Raw genomic sequence first — 14,311 nt, 5'->3', positions numbered from 1 at the left:
GGAAGGAAGGAAGGAAGGAAGGAAGGAAGGAAGGAAGGAAGGAAGGAGAAAAGGAAGGAAGGAAGAGAAAAGGAGAGAAAGAAGGAAAAAGAGAGGGAGAGAGAAAGAGAAAGAGAAAAAGAGAAAGGGAAAGAAAGAAAGAAAGAAAGAATATGACATATTCTTAAGATGTCATGAGTTTACAGCTGAAATTATAACTCATCAATTATCTGACCTATATTCCAGAGAGAAAATGCATGGTATGAGAGCAACCACTTGTGAGCACTCAGATCCCCAGATTCACCTTACTGTCTCCCTCTACACAAAGGGTGGAGGTAAAGTTGAAGAAATGCCATTAGATGAGCATGCTAGACCCAGAGCCACTCATTCAGGTCATGAAAACAACAACAAGGGAAACTAAATAAACAAAAACCTGCTATGTCATCTGGTAACGAGGGGCCTTGAATACATACCCTCAGAGACTTGAATCATTAAGCTTTCCCTTCTTAGCTCAGCAGATGGAACCCTGGCCCTGGCACAATCTAAACACGTGTCCTACCACCAACCTACACCCAGCACTGAATTAGCATGTAAAAAAGATCAGCCTAAGAAGAATTTGGGTTATCAGATACCCATTAAAAATAACCTCCTGTCTGGCGAAATTAACCTAAAACAAGTCCTCAGACACTGTAAAAAGGAAGCTCACGGAAGAGCTCCTGCTGAGTCTGTGTAGTATTTTAAGTGAGGCGTCTGACCTGTTTGGGTCTCCAGCTCACCTACGAAACGCTACGGTAGTTTATGGCAGTCTCTGTCTCTTTCCACGCTGCACCATGTACACTGCCTCGTCAGAGACACATTAGCTTTCTGCCTGCAGTCAAGTCCAGAGACACAGGGAATAGGTGACAGGGCGGGAGGGGCAGCCGGTTTTTGAGAACATCTCTTTCCATTAGGAAAGCCGAAGCAGTGATAGCAATTAGTTAAGGCAGCAAGGTCACATCACAAAGCAAGAAGACCTGCTGTGGCCCCCAGAGCATGAAGGCTGCACAGACCATTAGATTACGGTTCCCTCAGGACGAGCAGTGACCAACCGCTCCAGTCCCATAAATTCTGACCTGAGTTATGACTGAGTTTTTGTACTCCCAGAGGCTTTGGGCCTTGGCTTTCTCCTGGTTATTCAGCAGCTGGGGTTGGGGCGCCGACCCAGAAGTCCTTGCCTCGATGAATCGTGTTGTCAGTAACCACAGCCTTTGTTGCCACCTCAGCACTCCAGTGAATGCAGGAGCTGCATTTTGTGGCCATCAAAAAGACAAAGAAAGAATATTGATTAGAAGGAATGAAAAAAGCCCCATGGTCCTTGCAGAGTCATCCCTAACTCCTTTCTGGCCCCCTGATATCCTGAGCATGGGCAGCAGGGCTCTCAGCAGTTGCCACCTGTCCTGGGCTGGGCACCAGCACATGGCTTTGTGGGCCAGCAAGCTTGCTGAGACAGGTAGGCCTTGGGGCCAACAGCGTCCTCAAGATAGTTGCCCATACAAGCAGAGCTGGCATCTCAGGAGGACAGGTAACGTGGCAGTGGCTGCACAGCAAGCTTGGCACGGTGTGAGGTCAGCTACCAACCCCTCCCAACATGTTCACCAGGCAGAACCACTGCTCTGATCTGAGGAAGCAGAACGGTCTGCTTGGTGATCCTGGGTCACACAGCTAACCAAATAAGGGTGGGGTAGATGCCTGAACCCTGTGGCCACTGGGCTGGATACTCTCCAGAGTGGGAGCCAGCAGGGACAGCTGAAGGCTTGTGAAAAGCAGATGTGGGGACCAGCACATATAGAAAGGAGAAAGCTGAGCTAGGGCCTACCCTGTTCTGCACGCCCTGCCTGTTACAGGCAGTTTGTTAGGACTTGCATCTGCTACCACTGCCCAAGACATAGTGAGAAAACAGGCCAATCCTGAGATAAACAGACCCCTCCCACAGACACTTGCTTTCACTTCCCACAACCACCTCCAGGCAGCTCACACCGGCAAAAGGAAAGCTCTGGAGAAACAAATCTCGAGAGGAGAAGTAAAGTTAGCAGGGAACAGCTGATAGATTGCATGTGATTCCAGAATACAGGCATCATCTTGATGAGGGAACCCTTCAGGGAATGTTGAAGAAGACTGGCCTGTAGCTCAGCACACCTAAGAAAGCACAGGAGGTTTGTCCTCACGGAAACAGCTGTCCGAGACCTCACATTATAATCCGCACAGAGCCGGCAATGTGGCCCCACCTCCAGCAGACACAGGACTGGGAATGTGCATGTGCAGTGCGAACCCCACCAAAGGGAGCTAGGCCTCTGAATAATAGAGAGCTATGGCCATGGAGCGGACAGAAGCATGGACATGATGACTTCTAGAATCCTCTGTTACTGTTTCCAGCAAGACATTTCCTTCCCCGGTTCCTTCAGAGTCCAGAGCAGCCTGTAGAGGAAGCAGGCAGGAGAAGGAAGGAGACTCACTCTTTACATCCCACAAGATGTCCTTCTCAGGAGAGGCTGCAAAGAAGATGAAGAGCCGGATTGTGTCAATCCCATACTGTGCCACAATCTCCTCAGGGTCCACTCCATTGTGTTTGGACTTGCTCATCTTCTCCCACGTCACCTCTAACTTCTCTTTCGTTTTTGCACAAACAGGAGCAGGGCCTAGATGACAAAATAATACTGATTCTGAATGGGTCCTGAACAGGGAGGTAAGGGGACTAGAGCTGCTCCAGGATGCCAAGGAAGTGGGCAGGGGGGAAGTCCCATATTTTGAACTGTGCTCTGAGGCCTTGTAGGAAAAGACCCTGGAAGATTCCATGCTCTGTGTCTGAGGCTCTGTCCAGCAATGGGCTGTCAACTAAAGCCAGACAAGCTAGGTACATGCGAGCAAACACTATGTCACACGGGATGGGGCTGGGTAAGAGGGATAACCAGTCCCAGAACAGCCCACAGCCAGAGCCCAACAATAGATACTGGTTTCTTAAAAGCTCTGGACCTGGCCTTGGGTCTTACCTGCCCCAGCCAGGCTGGGCTCCCTTACCTGTGAAGTCTACATCCTCCCTCCGAAGACACTGTCCAGATGGAAGGCGGAATGTCTGTCCCTTGATAAGGCCTTGGGGCAGCAGTTTACGGAAAGGTTCCCTGAAGAAAAATCATGGAAAATGAGTGTGTGTGTGTGTGTGTGTGTGTGTGTGTGTATAGCAGCCGGGACACAAGGTATCCAGAAATCAAGACTATGGACCACAACTTAAAGTAGGCTTCGCTCCTTGGATACAGAGATAACATTAAGTCATAGCAGCAGTCAAGTTTAAGCAGTTTTCCACTGAGGGGAAGTGGAGAGAGCACTGGGTCAATCCGGCAGACCCGGATCCCACCTACTTCTACCTGAGCCATGAAAGCCACTTCCTTGGTCTGGGTGTCCAGTCTGCCAACCCATGACATGGGAGCACGTGAACTTGTCTCAGGTGTTGATGGGAAAATGGACTCAAGTGACAGAATAAAAACATGAGTCACACAGTGCCAGCTGCTCATCAGACCCAGCATGGAAGGGCCCAGAGGGATTAATGACGGCTGTCTGTGTGAAGGGAGCTTATATTTCCCTTAAGATAGGCCTGCTGAGACTCTTTTAAATCTGATGAGTTAGCCAGGAATGGGCAATGTTTGGGAAAATCTAAGTATTATCTACCTGTTCTCCTTGGCCCATTTCACTGTAAGGAGGCAGCTATCAACAGCTGGAGTTACTTTTCTATCGGCATGACAAAACATGACCAAGGCAACTTATAAAAGAAAGCATTTAATTGGGCTCATGGTTCTAGAGGGTTGAAGTCCGTGACCATCATATTGGAGAGCATAGTAGCAGCCAGGCAGACATGGTGGGTCCTCCAGAGGGGCAGCCAGTGCTCTTACCTGCTAAGCCATCCACTGCCCCAGCCCTGGCCCCACACTTCCCCCCGCTCTGACAGCCGTGATGAACTTGAACTCAATCAACTAGCCTTGAACTCATAGAGGTCTGCCTGCCTCTGTCCTGGCTGCTGAGATTAAAGACATGTGCCACCACACTCACCACAATGGTTTATTCCTCAGAACAACTCATTTTCCCTGTTTTATTTTGTTTTGTAAGAATCCGCGCGATTCTATTTTGACGCATTTCAGCAAGTAGTTCCAGACACAACTCTATGGAAGTATCTCACGTTCTGAACAACAAGGGGCTTGTTCATTTACACTGCCATGGCAGACCTTCCAACATCTCAGGGAATCAGAGACCCAGCAACCTGAACTGGCCCGTCGAGCTGCAGACCAGGTTAGCCTTGCAGGTTAGTAACATAAGATCCATACTTTCTGTTCAAGGTCATCTGATTTAGGTGAGTAGTGATCCAAGTAAGTCCAACAAAGGTCCCTGTACAACAGCTGTGGGTGGAGTAGTGACAAGGAGAAGGACATTTTCTAGTAGATTAGAGAGGGCGGACAGGGCAGACGAGATTGAGAGAGATGAGGTGTGTGTCCATCCCATAATACACCATAATGTCCTCAAGGTCTAGGTCTTAAATGCATGTTCTTTCTGCCTGAGACACAGCCTGCTGCCCTGTTGTAAAATCCTTAAATGAGCATGTGTGTGTGCATATGAGCAGCACAGGCGCACACACACACACACACACACACACACACACACACACACACACACGGCTACACAGAAGCAATGGTGAGAGTTGGTGTACATTTACAAAAACAGAAAAAAACAAACAAACAAACCTCCAGTGCAGCGACAGTCAAAAACAATGCTGAGTATCATGTTTTCCAGGCCTCACGCAGTGCATTAGCTGATGTCACAGGGCCAGATGAACATGTCAGGACAGGCTGGGTGCAGAGAGACTCAAGATGAACACAAAGGAGCTAGTGCTCCACAAAGTAGGAACACTGTACCTCAATACCAAGAGGCACCTCCAATGAGCCCCACAAATCTGAGCTGTGTCCCCCAGCTGCATGTTCTTAGCACAAGTTTATCTTGTGTTTATTCAGTGTTGTTGTTACTGTCTCGGGTGCCAGCATCCCCAACAGGGTGTGAGGCTCTCTAGCTCTTCTTTCACACTGGGCATTGGTTTTCGTCACATGTAAGAGAAACTCAGGGAAGTGGAAGTGTGGGTCAGTGGTACAATACATGGGCACCACACATAAAGCCCTGGCTTTACACTCAGCACCCAAAAAATATGCCTAGAGTGAGTAAAATCAGCAGCATTAAGACTCAGGGGACTGAGCCAGGCGAGATGGTGCACACCTTTGATCCTAGCACTCAGGGAGACAGAGGCAGGTGGATCTTTGTGAATTAAAGGCCAACCTGGTCTACAAAGTGAGTCCAGAACAGCCAATGCTATACACACACACACACACACACACACACACACACACACAAAACCAACAAAACAAAACAACAACAACAACAAAACAGCCAACGCTACACAAACCCTGTATTTAAAAACCCTGTATTTAAAAACAAATAAATAAAATCAATACAACAAATCAATAAACAAAGAAAACAACTCAGGGGACTGGGTATAAGATTTCATATCTGTAACCCCAGCCACTCAGAAGGCCAAGACAGGATGATCCTGAGTGTGAGGCAAGCCTAGGCTATATATGACATTTTCTGAAAGAAAAGAAAAAAGATGTAATGGCAGGGAGTTGTAATCCTGTTATTTATTATCATCATTGAGGTTTTGTTGTTTGGTTTTGGTTTTGATATAATCAAAATATAACCCACCACTGCCACCTTCTGGGAATGTGTAGAATTGCAACTCACCAGCCAGACCCTCACCCCGGCTGTTTGTTCTACCTAAAACTGTAATCTGGCTTTTAACTCTCTCCCTCACTGTGTCTATTATTCTCTCCTCTCTCCTTCCTGTGTTTAAAGCAAACTGTCAAATCACATTGAAAAGTACACTAGTCTTGGGATGGGCACAACTTGGTGAATCAGGCCCTCTGTCTTCACTGCCACCTGACTAGTTTGACCACGACCAGAATAATTTATTTTCCTATTTCAAGACTACTTCAAAGACTTTGAGTGGGGGACCCAGGTTGTCCACACTGCCCTCTCCCTGTAAGTGGCAGGTGTGCAGTAGAACAGCAGTGTCCCAGGACCAAGGCTCTGGTAATGAAGTGTCTCAGTTTCTGAAAGTTATGCTACTAGTTCGCTAAGGTCCACCTAGCCTCTGGCTTCTCTACAGTTCACCAGGCGCTGCCTCAGACAACGGCTTAGCATAGAGATGGGGAAGGGGCTGGGAACTGGAGAGACAGCTCAGGAGTTAGGAGCACTGGCTGCCCTTTCAGAGGACCCAGTTTTGATTCTCAGCACCTATATGGAACTTCAGTATCTTTAACTCCAGTTCAGGGGGTCTGATGCCCTCTTCTGGTCTCCAGGGCACTATGCCTGAGTAGTGAACAGAAATACATGTAGACAAAACACCTATATACATAATTTAAAAAAATGGCATGAGTGCCATGGTCTGGCCAAGTGCCCCAAGGCTCCCCTGAGCCCCAGCAGCACTTGGCTTCTGAGGACTTCTCTGCCCCAATCACACAGGAAAACATGGATTGAACGAATGTGACTCTCCTGCAAAGGTGGATATGGTCGACCTCAGCCAAGAGAATGAGACTCCTGAGTCCCTTCTAAGAGCAGAAGGTGGGGGGGAGGCCAGAGAGTGAAGCTAACACAAACTGCCTGTACAGAGGTACCAGCATAAATAAGGAACCGTGACGTACAAACTTGTTGAAAATCACTATCCTCCAAAGAACAAGGAACCGTGGGAAAGAACAGCAAAAACAGTAACAACTTAGATCACAGCGACCTGAGACACAGGATTAGCTGTCATATATAAATAAGTTATATTCAATCACTTTTAGGAAATTAAGATATATTTGATACATTTAATACTTTTTATATATTTGATATATTTAAGAGACATTTATACTAAAAAGAAGGCCAGGGGAGCTAGAGAGATGCCTCAGTAGTTAGGAGAGCTCATTGCTCTTCCAGAGGACCTGGCTTTGGCTACCAGCACCTACGTGGCAGCTCACAACCTCCTGTAACTCCATTCTAGAGGATCCGAGACGCCCTGCAGTTTCTGTGGTGGGCCCCTGCACACATGTGATGCGATATACTAGAAAAGGCTCTCTCTCACCATGCACACAGATAGACAGAATTATGGAAGGGTACATGAGAGATGCCTAATATGCTAAAATGGTCTAATCAAAGTTTCCAAAGAAGAAAATTGGAGGATGGGATGAGGAAGGGACACTTAAGAAGCTCCAAATCCAAAGAAGTCCACAGCTACAGATGGTACAGGAACTTCAATACCCAAGACCATGAGGGAGGGTTGGCAGCTGTGCTTAGTGCTGTGCCACTCGAGAGGACCATCAAAAGATGGCCAGGCAGTGGTGGCGCATGCCTTCAATCCCAGCACTTGGGAGGCAGAGGCAGGAGGATCTCTGTGAGTTCAAAGCCAGCCTGGTCTACAGAATGAGTTCCAGGGCAGCCAGGCAGGTTACACAGAGAAACCCTATTTCACAAAACAAACAAACAAACAAACAAAATAAAAGTTGTTTGAATATGAAGTTGAAATGAATTTACTTTTAGAGAGAAGAATAAATACATGGACCATCAATAATAGAAACAAAAAGACATACTGAAGAATCTATTTCAGACAAAAAGAGTATTTCAGATGTTAAGATTAGAGATGAGAGGAGAGATGGTGAGGAAGGGAATTGGCTAATATGGTTTCAGTGCAATACCAAAAACACATGTCCAGTTCTCTGGAATTTGACAGGGTTGAGTCAGGGTTGAGTCTAAAAATGATAAAAGGATGTGACCGGAGCCAAATTCTCCTGAAGAAAAAGGACAAGAAGGAGGACAACAGATTTGTATATTAAAATAACAAAGGCTTTAAATAATGAACCAGCACAACAGAGAACAAGCCATCAGTGTATGGAGTCCAGATCCTGCCAGCAGGCCCTAAGGACTATGACAACTCTCAGCAACCCCTAGTCGATACAATGCACTGATTTATGATGAGGACACCACAGACCAGTGGGTAGAGGGCTAAGCCGTTCAATGATGAGACAAAGGCATGAGACGCAATAGCCATGGAAGGGAAGGTTATTTTTTTTTTTAATGGGTGGTGTTGGGTATCTATGGTCTAGTACACACTAGGCAAGTACTCTGCTGAATCCCATCTTCAACCCCAGTATTAAGTTTTACTATATTAGATTAAGGACTTCTGCTCATCAAAAAATCCTATAAATAAGAGATAAGCCAAGGATAAGAAAATATTGGCAATAGATACAATGAAAAGGAGTTAGCATAAAAAAAATCTTCAAAAATGGAGAACCCTGTATTGCTTTGGCTGTATAACCCAAGTTCTGCAATGGAAATTCCAGTCCACACATGATGCCACTCAGCAACAAAACAGAAAGAGGTAATTCCATGCATCAACCGTGCTGAATCTAAAAACATGTTGGGTGAGGAAACACTACAGAATATGTATAGTGTAATTCTAATCACAGAAGGATCAATGCAGGAAAGCCAAACCATGCCTGCTGTTCTAAAATGCCACAGAGAAATGGAACTGGGCAGTGAGATGGCTCTGCAGATAAAGATGTTTTCCATACAAGGCTCACAAACCTCATGAGTTTGAGCCCCAGAACCTAAAGGTGGAAAAGGAAACTGATTTCACAAAGTTGTCCTCTGACCTCCATATGCATGCTATGACACACATGCCTCTCCCCACAATCATACGCACATACAACAATAATAAATACAATAAAATCAGGTATGATATGTTTATAAAGAAAATAAGTAGTTAGGGTTTACTACAGGAGTTTTCTGGGGTAGGGATGGTGAGAAAGGGGTGATATAATTGGCAAGGGGCACCCTGCATGCACCAAGGCAACATACCATTCTACTTCCCATTCTGAGGTGGAAGAATGGAAGGTCATTTACTTTTTATTTTTTGGTTCTTAGAGACAGGGTCTTTCTATGCAGCCCAGGCTGGCTTCAAACCGTAATCCTTTTGCTTCAGATTCCCAAACGTATTGTATAATATATTAAATATATATTTTGTGGGGAAAAAGCATGCACATAAATCTTCAAGACAGTCTCTCTATATGGTCTAAAACTCACAATGCAGCCAAGGCTGGCCTTACGCTTGCAGCCATCCTCTTGTCTTTGCCTCCTGAGTGCTAAGACTACAAAAGATTGCCACCCTTTCATACATCTTTTGAAGGTTATGAGGAACACATTATAAGCCAATAGGAAAGACTATTAATGAATTTACAGTGCTATCTTCTGCTCCGGTACACAAATATATATATCAGAGTGACATATTAGGAAAGGGTTCAGCCGAGCTTAGAAGTAGTTTACTGACAAGGTGACAAATGTGTGAGATGCTACAAAAACCCTCACAACATCAGAACATTCCTTTCCATCACAAGTAAAAATCTCAAATGATGTAACAGACAGATGCACTGAAAGCCCCAAACATTCCACACCAAGTGATCGAGAGGTTTGTGTAAATGGACATCAAATTTTAAAGGCCTGCAACAGCCTCCAGCATATATGGAAAGCAGGGCTTTTTTATACATATATATTATCTTGATTCAGAACAGATACCTGCTTCCAGTCACTGCTTGTGAACAAAATTCTTTTGCAAAGTACTATAAATGCTCACCTGTGCTTCACCATCTTTTGATCATGGCAAAAATGACTAAAGAATCTTGCGTAGAACAAGTGCATGACAGCATGCTCTTTTCCTCCAATGTACAGATCCACAGGCATCCAGAAGTCTGCCAGTGCTGAGCTGAAAGGGCTACGAGAAAGATAAATGGGCATTTGAAAGCCTTCTTTGCCACAGCTGCATAAAGTAGACTTGTTTTAATCTGCATATGCCTGGAAAATAGTCAGTGTCAGAAAACATGACTTTCTTTTGATAAAAGGAAAAGTATGTAAGAACTGAGAAAAGGACCAGTGTTGACTGGATCCACAAGTTACCCTCTGACCTCCACGCACAGCTCATGCACATTCACACATACTAAGTAAATGTAATAAAAATCTAAGTTTTGTTGGGCACAGTGGCATACGCCTGTAACCCCAGCACTCAGGGAGGTAGAGGTAGGTGGATCTCTGTGAGTTTGAGGCCAGCCTAGTCTACAAAGTGAGTCCAGGACAGCCAGGGCCACACAGAGAAACCCTGTCTCAAAAAAACAAAACCACCCCTCTCCGCAAAAAAAGAAAGAAAGAGAAAAAAAAAATGTAATTTTTGAGACAGGTGATGGCAGTGCATACCTTTAATCCCAGCACTTGGGAGGCAAAGGCAGGCATGTCTCTGAGTTTCAAAACCAGCCTAGTATACACAGTGAGTTCTAGGACAGGCTACACAGAAAAGCCCCACCTCAAAAAAAAAAAAAAAAAAAGTAATTTTTGTATAAAACAAGGACAAGATAAAAAGATACCAGCAACAAGGAATCTTCATAGGTTTCATTTTTAGTATGTTTAGACAACTGATATTTTAAAAATTTTCACCAGTAGAGGGCAACAATAGCATCTATAATAGAAACTAGCATATTAATTGCTCATTTCAAAACAGAAATTGAATCTTACTTTTAAAAGTGCTTTGAAACAGCCAGCAAGAGTCCAAATATGGCTTACTAAAGGAATGAAATTTATCTAGAGTTTGTCATAAAACATCTCAGTAACTTCCTCATCTACCAGATGCTTCTTGACCAGCATGGATACAAAGGTCAGACTTCCTCCTATTGCTGGCGAATGTACAGAGGGGAAGGACTCTCCAGGTCTTCTTTTGTTGGCCGCTGCCTTGGGAAAGAATCACTGTAGCTGGGAGCAGACTTTGCTGTCTGAAGAAAAGTGAGGGAACCTGTGCTTTGGACAGTCTATGTTCCTGATTTTAACATGTTGGGGTTTTCTCCGCAGGGCTGTAAAGCACTTTCCCCGAGCGTGCTCTTGGCTGGCCAGTTCTGAGGCTGGGAACAGAACTGTTGCTGGCATGTTGGAAAGCCTGGCCAGGCAGTGCGCGTCCTAGCATGGGTCTCTTTCGCAGTTCCTGCAGTGCCAGTACTCTCATAAGATTAAAAACGAGAAAAGCAAAACAAAGCCACCAAATCAACCAACCAAACAAATAAATTTCCAACTACCTTTTCTTTTTTTTTCCTTATAAAAAAAACTTTTCTTAAAAAAATTTAACTGCTGCTGGACATGGTGGCAGAGACCTTTAATCCTAAAACATAGGAAGTAGAGGCAGGATGATCTTTGTGAGTTCAAGGCCAGCTGGTCTACAGAGTGAGTTTCAGTATAAACCTGGCTACACGGTGAGGCCCCTGTCTCAAATAAAAAAAATTAAAAGTAAATAAATAAATGAATTCAATTGCTGTTCCAGGCAACAGTAAAGCCCAAGTTGAGGGTGGTATTTAGCTCACAAACAAATTTGAGATAAATGAGGTTAAATGTTCAGTTTTTGTTCTGCCTAGTACACCATTCTGAAGACTCAACACACTGCTGAATCTGGGGCAGCATGCCAGGAGAAATGTGAAGCCTATGCTGTTCACAGAGGGAAGCAGCCTGAGAAGAGAAAGCCTCTCGCTCCTCCACGGCTCACATGGCACTGTTCTGGAGTTCTGGGCTCCTTGCGTCTTTCCATGTACTCAGGATCCCAATCATTTCCGAAATGGACTCAGATTATGGAACCCCAGCTCTACTGCTCTGAATGGGGCTTGAGTATCTGTCACACCAGAAATATGCTGTTGTGCTGCCAATCCAGAACAGCAGGGTGCTTTCTTTGCTTGTTTTCAACATAAGATACTGCTCTGTAGAACAAGACCCGCCGGACTTACAACCTCTTGCCTCCGCACGTGGACAGGACATCTCCTCCGTGCTCACGAGCTACCTGTTAAGATCTGTATACAGAGTGTTTGCATGGTTTTAAAGAATAGTTTTCCTTAGCTCCTAATCTAGCTTTGCTTGGCTACCTACTGCTCTTTTGTTTTTGTCTTTCGAAGAAACAGCTGGAAAGTCAAATAGCACTTGAAAGTTTTCCATGAAGAATAGTTCTCCCTGCACCTCAGGCCTGAACTGTAGCCCCGTTTTTGGACATAGGCTCGTGTGCAGCCCAGGCTGGCCCACACCTCTTGATTTCCTGTCCCTGCCCCTGGCTGCTGGGTTACACACATGTGCCAATACTCTTCCACTCTTACTTCAATGATCTTAAAATGTTTATGTTCATCACCGATTTCCACTTCAGATTTATTGACCATTGTGGGAAGAGTCTAAGCGTCTTTCTCTTCCCTGAACTTTGCCCTGTCTCTCTGCAGCCCATGACCAGGCATTCCTACAGTCCCATAGGTATAGGGTATTCACATCTTCCTTTGGCTGCTTTGTCAAGTTGTATTATAGCTGGGAATTACTAGGCTGAGTAATCTAACTTAACAATGGACAGGCTTGCTTTAAGACAGCCCTCCCCGCTGGTGTTAGGGATGGAAAGGCTCTGTCCCTCAGCCTCCCCAAACTGAGAACCAGGCATGAGGTGCACAGCTGACCAACAGCAGCCACCACTGTGGCACTGCGGTACTCCAGTCCAGCCCCTGTTCTCCAGCAGCTTCCAGGAGAAGAAAAGGCAGGCCTGGTACAAAGGTGCATCTGCCCACCTAGGGTTCTGAATGAGCGTGTGGACTGTCTTCCCACAGGACTTGCTGCGGCACTTGCAGCTCTGCTGTGGCCCAGGGCTCCTCTGAATCCTCCTCCTCCTTGTACTGTCTCTGGGTACCAGTTACACATACACACGATGTAGGGTTCTCTCTGCCAGCTCAGCTTCTCTCTATCCTGCCCAGGCGTGTCCCAGCACCTCCCTTGAATATCTAATTCCAACTTGGTTTTGCTTCATGGAGGATGCAAAGTGCTACCCGTTCCACAGTAGGGACATTACCTATGAGTATTGTGAGGGTCAGTGTATCTGAGGTAGTACCATGCTGAGTCCACAAAGGTATCCATGGTATCTGTCTCTCTCTTGGCAGCTCCCTTGCACCTGAGAAAAGAAATGTATCAATCACCTTTTTTTTCTAAATTTCAGTGCAGTTTCCCAGAAGCTGTACTTGTGTACTTCACTCCCCAAAATTTCACTTGGAGCAGCATAAGTTTGAGTGAGGGTGCTCTTGGAGAGCAGAGAAAAGAGGGATGGAATCTCCAAGAGGAACAGAGGAAGCTTCACTAAACACATTGGAGTTTGAGTCTGTTTTCAATTTAAAAATAAAAGGGGTTGTGTATCACATCTCCTATTTGTTAAGCAGTCCACACTGGCCCTATAAACAGAAGGAATCAGCCCTCCCACCCCACTTTAGCTCAGATGATTAAACAGAGCCTACACCTGTAATTTAGTCAGGAGATCTGGGCATGGTAGGGTCCCTCAGGAGAGGAGTTGTTAGAAACGCTCCAAGGGAATCTTGTGGGCCACCAGAGAAGGGCGCCAATATCCATAGTAATTCTCTAAAGTAAAGCCAGGTCTTTATTTGGATTGTATCTTATTTTGACCATAAATGTAGAGAGAATATTTTTTGTATTGTATGGATGTATCACCTGTCAATTAAAAATACCAATGGCCTATAGCAAAAGGTAGAATAAAAGGTGGGATATCAAGTGGGCAAAAAAAATTCTGGTGTGAGAGATTCTCTAGGGAAGACATGGAAGGGGACAGATGCACGGTACCTGAGCAAAGGTAACCAGCAGCATAGCAAAACTTAGATTAGAAGAAATAGGTTATTAAGTTATGAGCTAGTCAGTGAAGGAGCCTAGCAATATGGCCTAGGTATCTGTCAATATATTTTGAGTCTGAGTCATTATTCTGGGAGCTTGGGGCTAGGAGGAAAAACCCATGCAACACATAAACAATAGTCTGGGAAGTAACTAGAGGGTAAGGCACCTCCTCTTCCTTGCCCAACTTGGGAAAATAGAGGCCCACTATACAGAAGCAATGACATCCAACTGACACTGTTCGTTTCCGTTAATGTCTCCATGGGCTTGCAGACAGCTAGGTGCTACCAGTGACACCACACCCTGGTTGGTAGGAAAGCGGTGCTTTGGCAGACGATGTGCATAAGGTCACCAGGTTGGGCTAGGTAGTATCAGCACAATGTGGGGCAGCAGAACTGGACCAAAGGTGTCACAGATGCTGTATCATTGGGTTCCCAGAACACCAGGAATTATGAGACAGACTACTCCACCCCACTGTACAGGAGAGCGGTGAGGTTTCAGAGGCTCGGAAATAGAC

At 45.4% G+C, this 14,311-nt stretch overlaps 1 protein-coding gene across 2 annotated transcripts in view; it reads right to left on the bottom strand.

The window, feature by feature from the left end:
* The window catches only part of Lars2 (leucyl-tRNA synthetase 2, mitochondrial), a 105,642-nt gene that overhangs the window by 9,372 nt on the left and 81,959 nt on the right, over positions 1 to 14,311 (bottom strand). For both annotated transcript variants that reach the window (XM_055601744.1, XM_055601745.1), the window contains 5 exons: positions 12,974 to 13,072; positions 9,710 to 9,847; positions 3,034 to 3,134; positions 2,472 to 2,654; positions 1,092 to 1,261 (listed from right to left, as the gene is read on the bottom strand). In XM_055601744.1, coding sequence (XP_055457719.1) covers positions 1,092 to 1,261; positions 2,472 to 2,654; positions 3,034 to 3,134; positions 9,710 to 9,847; positions 12,974 to 13,072 — 691 coding nt within the window. The remainder of the gene's footprint in view (positions 1 to 1,091; positions 1,262 to 2,471; positions 2,655 to 3,033; positions 3,135 to 9,709; positions 9,848 to 12,973; positions 13,073 to 14,311) is intronic.

This window comes from Psammomys obesus, unplaced genomic scaffold, assembly GCF_907164565.1.
Source record: "Psammomys obesus unplaced genomic scaffold, mPsaObe1.curated_primary_1811, whole genome shotgun sequence".
Classification (NCBI taxonomy): Eukaryota; Metazoa; Chordata; class Mammalia; order Rodentia; family Muridae; genus Psammomys; species Psammomys obesus.
This window is presented reverse-complemented; position numbering and strand designations above follow the sequence as displayed.